At 35.8% G+C, this 11443-nt stretch overlaps 4 protein-coding genes across 4 annotated transcripts; 1 reads left to right on the top strand and 3 right to left on the bottom strand.

Annotated features, from left to right (window-relative positions):
- Window positions 1-602: 602 nt before the first annotated feature.
- On the bottom strand, window positions 603-2369 carry LOC103830795 (agamous-like MADS-box protein AGL61). The gene has a single exon (XM_009106614.3). It carries the CDS (start codon window positions 2309-2311, stop codon window positions 1673-1675), a length of 639 nt encoding a protein of 212 aa, XP_009104862.1. The 5' UTR covers window positions 2312-2369; the 3' UTR covers window positions 603-1672.
- A 1451-nt stretch (window positions 2370-3820) lies between these two features.
- Window positions 3821-5380, top strand: LOC103830794 (ethylene-responsive transcription factor ERF073). Its single transcript, XM_009106613.3, has one exon. The coding sequence runs from the start codon at window positions 3895-3897 to the stop codon at window positions 4624-4626; it is 732 nt and encodes a 243-aa protein (XP_009104861.1). The 5' UTR covers window positions 3821-3894; the 3' UTR covers window positions 4627-5380.
- Window positions 5202-7139, bottom strand: LOC103830793 (40S ribosomal protein SA). Its single transcript, XM_009106612.2, has 5 exons — window positions 6888-7139; window positions 6160-6422; window positions 5882-6079; window positions 5588-5795; window positions 5202-5488 (listed from the first exon to the last, which is right to left on the bottom strand). Exons 1-5 carry the CDS (start codon window positions 7012-7014, stop codon window positions 5418-5420), a joined length of 867 nt encoding a protein of 288 aa, XP_009104860.2. The 5' UTR covers window positions 7015-7139; the 3' UTR covers window positions 5202-5417.
- A 2149-nt stretch (window positions 7140-9288) lies between these two features.
- LOC103830792 (auxin-responsive protein SAUR78) lies at window positions 9289-10097 on the bottom strand. The gene has a single exon (XM_009106610.3). It carries the CDS (start codon window positions 9843-9845, stop codon window positions 9489-9491), a length of 357 nt encoding a protein of 118 aa, XP_009104858.1. The 5' UTR covers window positions 9846-10097; the 3' UTR covers window positions 9289-9488.
- Window positions 10098-11443: the final 1346 nt, after the last annotated feature.

Here is an 11443-nt window from a genome sequence, read left to right as displayed (position 1 = left end):
GTTTCCCTCCACGGTGGATCTCTGGTATGTTCATTTAAGCATTATGGAACAATCTTATTGGGACCATTTTTCTTTTGACTATCATTGTTCGCTTAGGTTCCATACTATCTTGATGAAGCAATAGGATGGGGACTGGAGATATCTGAACTTAAGAAGTAACTAGAGGAAGCTAGCTCTAAGGGCATTACTGTAAAAGCCTTGGTTGTCAGAAACCCTGGCAACCCCACTGGTCAGGTAAGAAACAGCTTTTCAAGACTTAAGACTGAGAAGTAACAATCTCCTGTGATGTTTTTCAGCTTTTGTGTTCTGGTTCAAGGTTCTTCCAGTAGAAAACCAGCGTGGCATTGTTGAGTTTTGCAAGAAAGAAGGTTTGGTTCTTTTAGCTGACGAGGTTTACCAAGAATATGTTTACGTCCGTGACAAGAAATTTTCATTCTTTCAAGAAAGTGGCTCGGTCTTTGGGATATGGAGAAAAAGATATCGCCTTGGTCTCGTTCCAATCAGTCTCTAAAGGTTACTGTGGAGAATGCGGGAAGAGAGGAGGTTTCATGGAGAGGTTACTAGTTTCACTTCTGATTTTAGAGAACAATTACAAAGTAGGTTCTGTGAATCTTTGTTCTAACATCTCTGGTCAAGTTCTTACTAGCCTTTTCATGAGCCCACCCAAGGTACTCTCTTAACCGGTTTTCGCTAACTTCTTGCACCTGAATAAAGGACTAATAATCAGTCTTTTAAATATTTGATCAGCCTGGAGACGACTCTTATGACTCATACATGGTAGAAAGAGGTGGTATTCTCTCTTAAGTGGCTAAACTTGCAAAGGTTAGTAAAGAGATTACACTAACCTTAGGGTACAATGTTTTTAGTCTCTTTGTGTATATGTTCATAAGCTTGAACAATGAATGTGAACACTAGTGTCTTAACAACTTGGAAGGTGTAACATGTAACAAAGCTGAAGGAGCTATGTATCTCTTTTCCTTGGATTAATCTTCCTAGAAAGGCTATTGAAGCTGTAGAGGCTGCATAGACAGCACCAGATTGTGCATCTGAAGTGCCATGTTCCAGGCGTTTAAGAAGGCGATAGTGAACCGTTTTACAGAGTTCCATAAAAGCTTCATGGACGAGTTTTGTGATGAAGAAAGCAGTGTGATCCCTTGAAGCTGAGCTCAATGACCTGTAGAGAGACTTTTAAAGTGTGATCAATCTCTGTCTATGATTGTCTAATCAGGCACTTGTGATTTGGCAAAATAGTTCAGCAGTTGAATTTAACTGAACTTTGATTCATAAATTAATTTAATTTTGATTACTCTTTCATAGATGATATTGTAAACATTTTCTAAAATGATCATATGTTTCCATCTTTTATCTCTTATAATCTACTAATTAATCTTTGGTTTTCTTTAATATGTGTCATAATTTCTAAATAACTCTCAGATTATACTACTTGGAAAAAAAACCTCTACTTTGAACCTGCTTAGACTCCATACTAATTTCAAGATCACAATAAAAAGAAACTCAACCAAATTGTTAATATAAACCACACGTAGAATAACAAAATGGTGGAACTTTAAATTTCTCTAAAATTTTACTATTTTAGAAGATAATGGAAAATGATCATTTGCACTCTTCATTGTCTATGGCTTTGAGACATAAACTGAACCGCCTGTAAGCCTTAATATCCATCATAACCTGCTTGACCTTGATCGTTCCTAACCGCCAGATTCTCATCCATCAGTTTCCAGTTAACCGGAGCCATCAGATCTGGACATATCTGAGCATTCATCTGGACCGTTGGATCACCACCCATCTCGCAGATCCTTGTCCACAAATTCTCCCTTAAACCATTCAACCCCTTCATGTACTCATCCATCTCTTCCTCCGGCACGCTTTCCACCGCCCTCTCCCACCACATCGGACCATCTCCATCCACTCCGGCTGCCACATCACCGCCGTAATAAGACCTTAGCATCACCGGAGTTTTACGCAAGTAACTTTCGATGAGTGTGTTCACGTTACCAAACACGTAGATCCTTTCGCAACGTGAAAACGTTATGATACCAATCTGTGCGCCGCAGAGGACGCTTAGTTCGGCTGCTTTTTTGAAAAGTCCGGTTCGGCGTTTCGAAAACGTCACTTGCCTTCGGTTCTCTTCTTGGATCTCCTTGATCTCTATCCTCTGTCGACCTTTGGTGGTTTTAGGGTTTTGTTGTTTTCTCCCATTTCGTTGCTTCACCGCCAAGTTAGGTTTTTGCATGGGCTTTTGTTCCTTGAAAGGCAAGCAAGTGATCAATGAAGCTTCTCCGTTCTCCATACTGAGATCACCAGTGTTCTTTGAGAAACAGTGTCACGATTTATATTTATTGAGAAACAGTATTACAATGAAGCTTCTGCGTTCTCCATATATATTGTTTTTACGTAAATAATGAATTAATGCTTCCTCATCATCAATGTTAATTGTGGTATTAAATGCACGTCTCAATAATTAAACTTTTAATGGGATGATTCCATAAAATCCGAAGATAATATTTTCTTAATATAAGTTTCGCGATATTGTTTCCCTGATTTGCTAGATATACTTACCACATTCTAATTTACTTGGTTGTTAAAAAAAACTAGTTAATGATGATGCTATATAACCAATCAAATATCTCCATTAGTCTTTGATTAACCACTCAACAATACAGTAATATAATATACCCATATATACATCTGTTATAAAAATTATTTTGATGAAAAGATTCAAAGCAAGGTTGATATATTAATTTAGATTTGAAAATTGATTAGTGGAGAAAACCGTGGGTCAATTAGTCAGTATTATAGAGACTACTTCTGTTTTTTTTTTTTTTTTGTCACTGGACTATTTCTGGTTTCAAAATTAAATTACATAGCTATCAACGGCATATACCCTTATAGCTAGGCTAACAAGTTGTATTACACTATAATTGATTGCTTTTTATGTGTTACATATTTATCAAGTTGTAATTAACAACTGTTATATGTTTCATAAAAGTTATTCCACAAAGGTTTAAATAATCTCAAATAACTCCTATAAACATTGACAAAAAGTCCAAAAACCCATGTCGACCTTTCTTTTTACCAACCATGTCGACCTCTTGAGAGGTGAATAAGCAAAGCACGCCAAACCAATATATATACTGTCTTAGATTGACCACAGAAAAAAATGTCTTAGATTTATATAATGTAAACTTTACGTTAAAGGACTACATATTTTTGTTCGTTACAATTGCAAGTATTGTGCTATCTTTCGAAACTTTACAATTGGATTCTTTAAAAAAAATCGACAATATAAAAAATGTTTTAGAACTCAAATATAAAACTCGTAGAGTAAAGTTACAAAAAAGAACTCGTAGAGTATCATAATATGCTTGGCCACATGATATTAGGCAAAATTCATTCCAAATATTAAAAAAAAAATCAAGAAGGAATATATTTACATATTACATTGATTCATAAAACTTGTAGATAGAAATCACAGCCGCAATCAAAATATACAAGTTTTAAATGAATTTAAGGAATCGTATAGTTGAGCTACTTAATGTAATATATGATTAATTAAAAGATAAGATCGAATATTAAATTTAAATAATCCGATTATAAAGCTCATATAAATGCAGATCATTATTAGATTTGCAGTGGCCAACTTGTAAAAATATTTAAAAGTTTTAAAAGGACCTCTACGCAAGGACGGACAAAACATAAATTTGGTAGAAAATGTCCACTTGGCCAATTGTGTCGTGTCCTAGACGCAAGTTCATTTCGCATATAAAAAGAGTACGCGACGTAGCAAAAATGTAATCAACACATAAACCACCTTCATAGAAATTTACACCAAAAACTTCTGAAAGTTACTGTACACAACACCCATCGTTCAAAATGTGCGGAGGTGCAGTTATTGCCGATTACATAACGCCGTCGCGATCCAGCAGATCCTCTAAGTCTACCTGGAGACGCGACAACGACGTCGTTGACTTGACGCTCGACGACTTCGAGTCGGAGAACGAGGATATCTACGGATTCTCAACGGCCAAGCCTGCCGCTCCTCTCCGCCGCTCTTCTCCTCCACAAGAAGATCGAAGGAAGAAGAAGAAGAGTAGTGAGTACAGAGGAATCAGGAGAAGGCCATGGGGAAGATGGGCGGCTGAGATTCGAGACCCGATCAAAGGCGTTCGAGTTTGGCTGGGGACGTTCAACACTGCTGAAGATGCTGCGAGAGCTTATGACCTTGAAGCTAAGAGGATCCGTGGAGCCAAAGCTAAGCTCAACTTCCCTAACGAATCACCTTCAAGAAAACGTAAAGCTTCTTCTTCTTCTTCACCGCAGCCTCAGGTTAAGATAGAGGAGAAGCAAGAGGTTGCAGTGGCTAGTAGCCTGTGGGAGGGGGACACGATTCAGGTAGATACACAGTGGCTTGAAGATGCCATCAAGGGCGGCGAGAAGGAGGGGAAGAGACAGAAGGGTTGTGATGGTGAAGGTGACGTGAATGCTTTGCTTTCGGAAGAGCTTCTTGCTTTTGAGAAAGAGACGGAGTGTTTCTTCCAGATGCCGTTTATGGAGGGAGGAAGCAGTGTCTTTGAGGGAGATGATGTCTTGGATCTTTGGTCTTGAATGGTTCTTTTGTACTAATGACATGAAGTCATTGGTGTTTGTATTTGTATAAATGAGATTATTGTTTTGCTTGTGTGTTATGACTCTTGTAACTGTGATTCTTCTCCCTTGTCAATGTAAAATAGCTTAAATTTTTCTAGCTTGTCCATATCACCATTGCGGAACATATGATCTAAACTTGTAACCTCAGTTAGGGCAGAGGAAGGAACATTTACCTTCTGGTGCTATAGCTTGCTATGCACGCCTTTATAGATGACCTCATTTCTAATCTTTCCATAGCATAGTTTCAATCTTCCACGGCTGATCCAGAGGAAAGGAAAAAGCAGCTTGTAAGTTGTAACTCTCTGTCTACCATCACACCGTTGGAGGACATAAAACTAGTGATTAACACCCGGAATAGATTTGAGAATGGACAAAGAAACAGACTGTGGTTTTCACTGTTTATATTCTTGAACATAAGAACTCTTTGGGGACGCGTCTATGATAAGGTAATCTTCCTGACCAGGAAGTACCATTTGTTTTGCATTTCGTGGAATTCACAAGTTTCAAATTCAAATGATCAGAATTGTTGCAAGGAACCAGAAGCTCAAAACTATATTTATAACAAAACGTACGAGATAAATATAGTAGAAATTCCATTCAAAACAAAAAGTGCAAAACAGAAATACCCTAAATGTCTTGTCCTAAAGAGAGGATTGAAAGAGACAGAGAGAGCTGTGATTCGATAACTCTTCAATTTCCAACAGCAACAAAACAAAAACACATTGTAAAGGGTAGTATCATCATCAACTTTACTCCCAACCAGCAGCTGCAGTTGTGGGTGGCACAGCAGCGTCCCATCCACCTTCTGCTGCTGGAGCAACTGCAAAACAAAAAACAACCCAAAGAACAAACCCGTTAAAATCAAGATTGTAGATTAAGACATATCTAGAGATCCTATTTTAATCTGTTGAAAACTCACCGGTGGAATCGTTCCAAGAGGCAGCAGCAGGAGCAGCAGAGATTGGCGCCTGGCCTTCTCCTGGCCATGCAGCATCAGGGATCGCAGCAGTGGTCCATTGGTCTCCTCCATACTCGGGAGCAGGTAGTCCAAACTCTGCCTGAGGTGCAACTTCATCCTCATCCTCTGGCTTAGCCTCCTCGGGCTCCCTGTAGAAGAACAGGTCAACCTGAACAACACAAAGTCACACATCAAACAGGAACTGAAGACATTAAATTACAGACTTCTATGTAAAAATGATGTTCGTCCTCTTACCATGACATCCCACTTCTGAGCAGGGCGGATGGTTCCACGCATCTGAAGGACCATGCGAGCAAGAAGCCAGAAGAGACAACCAATGCTGTGCTTTCCCTTGTTGTTGGCGGGGATACCAATGTCAACAAACCTCATGGGAGAGTCAGTGTCGCAGAACGCAATGATTGGAATGTTTCCCAAAGCACCTTCCTTGATGGGCTGCAACATAACACAAGATCCAAGTTAAAGACAAAATCATCAGTTGAATTGGGACAAAAAAAGACTCATTTTGAGCTTACCTGGTGGTCGGTACGTGGATCAGTAAGAATCAACAACCTTGGCTCACTGAATGAGGTCTGCATCTGATTAGTGAAGGTACCAGGAGTGTGTCTTCCAGCAATTGCATTAGCTCCAGTGTACTGAGCGAACTTCAAAACAGCTCTCTGACCATAGGGCCTAGCTGACTGAACAATGATGTCTTGTGGGTTCTCAATAGCAACGATAACTCGTGCAGCCATCTGCAGCTTCTCCCATGTTTTGCCAAGGTTGAAGATGTAGATACCTGCCAAGGAAAAACAAAAACTTCAAAATTAAAGAGAGCAAAAACAAAGAATACATACTGAAAACAAAGTAATATCTTTACTCAATAAGATTAGCAACAAAAAAAAAGACATTTGCAACCTAAACAGACTCAAATATAAGCCAAAGCGTTCAGACAACAAACTGACTAAAGAACAGAACACACAAAGAGGGTTAGCTTCCACTGAAGCAATTTTCTTACTCATAAGCTCAGAAAATAAAATGAAACTTATGTTCTACTCACCACTTCATATACACCGAAACAAATCTAAGTAGACAAGAACATACATAAAAACCAGTACTTTCGTTGTTATCTAGACCTATTAATACACGAAATGATGACAGACATGGCTACTGTTAGATCCGTGGCGGCGGCACATAAACATACAGAATCTCAATGCTCTAAATCATGTCTATACATTCAAAAAAAAAAGACGAGAAAATATACCGTCGTTGCGTCTCTTGAAGACGTAACGCTCCATTTGGTAGTTGCAGTTCTTGGTTCCGAGGTGAACCTCAGCAGCACACATCATCTTAATGTCAGCCTCCTTCTGTGCGGATCCTTGAGTCGCCATTCTGTTTCTCTCTTCTTCGCCGAGATAAGCTTGAGCAGTGTCAATCAGAGGCGAGGAAACTACTGAGCCGCGAGGGAGACAGTTAATATATCAACCAAAACCCTAGTTTCTGTAAAGTCTATTTTGCCCCTAGCTTGCAGATTTGGTTCGTTAGGTTAATTTGGGTTGAGTAGTTTGTTTAATTTGGTTCGTTCAAAATTCTAGTACCACACGAAACTGGTTCAGTTAGTTCGGTAAGAGTTTTATCAAATTTAATTGAAGTTTTTGTTTTCTATTAAATTTTGGTTTAGTTTAGTTCAAATTTAGAATAGTTTAATTAATTCGGTAAAATAAATCTAATTATTTCAATTTATTCAGTTCTTTTTTGTTTAAAAATTTTCAACCAATTTGATTCGAAATTTGGTTAATATATTTTAATTTAAACTAACAAACTATTGAATAGATTAATAATTTTCTAAAAAAAAAACAGAATCAACCTAAACCAAACCTAAATAAAGACCGAAAATTTGGTTTAGTTTGGGTCAAAATCCCATCCTTACTTGTAAATTAAAATTGTCAGTGCTGATCAGTGATCAAATCATACTTAACCAAAAATTAGTTGTTTAGTTTTCGGTTTGTGTATATTAAACCGACCTTAAAGTGTACTACACAGTGATCTCTCTCGCTTTCTCTTTACATCTCCTCTACTTCAAATTATCGAACCTCTGTTTGTGATTTCTTCGGTTACCTCTTTAACAAACGCATATGATCTTCTCCAGAACGAGCTCATAAGGTCTCAGTTTCATACTCCTTGTGAAAATTCTTCAGTTCTCATGTCTCCCATCATCATGTCGATTTCTTTATGCAGTACCCAGACGGGTTGAGCTTGAACCCGGGAGAGAGAACTCACGGGTGTCATGTTTCTCCAGCTCTCTCATTGATCCTTAATAGAAGATCATCTGTTAGTGTTGCCCAATATCAAATCCCCCCTGCATTCTCTTTTGATCAGCAATATATCTTTAACTTGCATGCACTAACATTCAATGTATGCTTACTTTACATTCATCATTTTTTATTGGTTGTTATGTCACTGTTTTGAATGTTTTTTTTTGTTATTTGAACATAGTTTATGGATATGTCTTAGTCTTCTGCTTGTTTCTTTTTTCCTCCAATGCAATCAAAAGGGGATGGACAAAGGATGATATTTATAATTTGAATTGAAATTATGTGAAACAAGTATTTTAACGAGAGTAATAAGTATTTTTAATGAGTTATAAACATTTTTCTAAAGGGTAATAAATCACTTTTAGTGATGAGCAACAAAAAATGCAACAAATAGCAAATTAAGTATAAAAGTTAAAAACGATATTTGTTACTTGACTTAGACTTCCAAGTAATAAAACTTGATGACTTGTTATTTGATTTGACAAAACCAAATATTTAAATATTCAAGATGAATACGAAGCAACTACTAGTACAACTCAAATACCAAATAATCATGCCGAGCTCTTCTCCTAACTAGTTGCCTCCGCCACTGTCTCTTATATGGCTGAAATCAAGTCCAGAAACATTAAAGACAAATGTATAATATCTGCAACTAGAAAGGAGAGTAGGGTCATGAACTTGGGACCAGGTCACCACCCGTCATGAGAGGGACCAGTATTATTTCCAATTAACACTATAAGATTGCATATTAATTAGTTTATGTTTTATACGAAAAAATTATTTGAAATGAACACCATACACATATGATACACACAGGACCGTGTCTCTGATTATATGTGGAATTTTGACGGATAATAAATAAAGGAGTTGTACTAACTAACGTTAAATGCACACAAATTGTATTTTAAATCATAGTGAAAAAAAATGTTCAGTAAGATTGTTTTGAACTTTATAAATCAATGATATAAATCATTGCTAATAATTGTTTTTGATAAATAAAGAATATATAATTTAATTAATTAGTATTGTCATCATCATATTCAATCAATATTTGTTCCAAAAAAATATGTATTAGTTACAAGCAAATTTGAGCATCACTGAAGTCCTTTTTTATTGTGTCATGAGACTCACGCATGACTCATGAGAAAGATTCCGTTACAAAAACAAATTGAAGCAAAAGTTACAAACCGCCACAATAAAATATAGAAACAAAGCCAACCATAAAATAAAATTCTATGAAATGATCATATTCATTTAGCTGTCTACCTAGGCTTGTCTATTACATTTAGAAGAAAATATAAAGATGATTGTTAAAGGAAGAGAATTCTTTGTTGGTGGTAACTGGTAACAAAGTAAGAAGCTACATATGCTCATCATTATCATAAAATTGCTCGAGGAAAAAAAAACAGAAGCAAATGATGTGGTTTACGAGATCACGTTTTGGTCACACACCGGATCGAGTCAAAAATACAAATCAGCAGCAGCAATAACACCATAGAAAGTACATATGTATTATACGAAATAAATGCGAAAAATTTGATAAATCGATGTCAACAAGTATAGAACTCTGCCAATTCTTCAACGGATCCTCCTTCTTGACCACTCTTAAGCATCCACAACAAGTGCTCGAATAACACAACTTCACAAGCTACAACAATCTCACGTTCTTGTTCTGCAGATCTAGAAGACCGATCCACCAGTTCTTGAAAGAGTGGGTGAGAGATGATGTCCGGTCTAAGCATGTAAGGTCTTCGAGTCTGACCAACATAAACAACATGGAGATTGTTGTCCTCCGAGAGCTCATCGGAGACGGCGGCTGAGGAGGATGAATGGTGGTGGTTCTTGGCGAATGAAGGCCATTTCTTTATCGCCGACTTGAGCTTTGTCAGCTTCCCAACTTTGGCCATTGATAAAGAATCTAACCCTTTTTCTTGGATTTGGAACAATATAGTTGCTGAAACTAGGTAGGGTTTAGGGTTTATGAGGATATATGATTATATGAGTGTGTGTGTGTGGGGGGGTCTCAAAATATTGAATGAAGAATAAAAATGTTTGAGATGTTCTTGGGAGGAAATAACGAGGAAGGTTCGTGTATATATATTGAGCGAGGTAGAGAAAGGAGAGAAAGAGAACGTATAGATGCATGACCCACCGATTGATGCATAACAGCTAAGAGAGATGAGGACATAAATGGCAAAACTAGCATCTCCTTTGCCCATTGTTTTTTCTTAACTATAATCGGATTTTGATATTTATTTAAGTAGATTTCCTACATAATTCCATTTATAAATAAAATTTGACAAAGTGATTGATTATCTTCATGTAATATATTAGTTAGTGTATTAAAAAAGTTCTATTGATGGCATGAATATATATAATCTTGTATATAACATGCTCATTTTTAGTAAATTGGAATTTCTAATAACTCAGTAACTTAAATTTTTTTTTTGACGTCAACTCAGTAACTTAATATATGAACCATATGTACAAAGCATTTAAATTTTGGACCAACAATACAAAAAAATCACTAACAATAAATATTTGATACCATACTTATTAATCTAGATCATTAACATTTTTTTTTTGGTAAAAAATCTAGATCATTAACATGACAAAGCTTTTGCAATATATGTCTATTACTTTCTTACTTATGACATTTTATTTTGTCTACATTGATGCCACTCTTCATAAATCAAAATTTGAAAATACTTGATAACAGACATAGATGTTTATTAAATAAGTTTTATTTGTTTTATGTGTACTATAGAGTTAAAAATAATACATATAATAAATTTGTAGATTGTAGATATATACGTATACGTGTATGTTTAGATGTGTAGGCAACATCTTATTGCGTGTTGTGATCTGATGATCGGACAAAGATTGATGTGTTTTAGATAACGATTACAGCTTGTCCACAGTTTTGTTGAATATTACCCGATAATGCTAATTTTTTTGTCCTTCATGTATACTATACCAATGAACTATTGACTCTTTTTGAGTAACATATTTCAAAACCATAACCATAAAACGAATGAAGAATCCTAATCATATAAACAAAGAGATGACCGTACTGAAGCAAAATAAAATAAAATAAAATTATTAAACTTCCTCTATTTCTAAAAGATTAAAAATTAGATAAAATTTTGTTTCTTTAAAAGAGATAGATGTTTTATATTTTACATGCAGTTTTATTATTTAATTATAGTAAATTATAAATTAAGAAAATATAGCTGTACTTATTATAATATTATAAGTTTAAAATTACAGAAAATAATAAAATAATTATTTATTACCAAAATTTGAAGTTTTCTTAATATGTATGTGTTAAACAAAAAAATATATCTTTTATAAATAGAGGGAGTATAACATTTTTCGGACGGATGCAACCACACACACAAGGCAATATGTTCTTTTCTTTTGACAAAATACAGTCATCTTAATCAGTTAAAATGCATATAAAAAAATTAAAGTTAGTCAGTTTGGTATTTCTAAGAAATTGGGT

The sequence above is a fragment of the Brassica rapa genome, chromosome A07, assembly GCF_000309985.2.
Source record: "Brassica rapa cultivar Chiifu-401-42 chromosome A07, CAAS_Brap_v3.01, whole genome shotgun sequence".
Taxonomy (NCBI): domain Eukaryota; kingdom Viridiplantae; phylum Streptophyta; class Magnoliopsida; order Brassicales; family Brassicaceae; genus Brassica; species Brassica rapa.
This window is presented reverse-complemented; position numbering and strand designations above follow the sequence as displayed.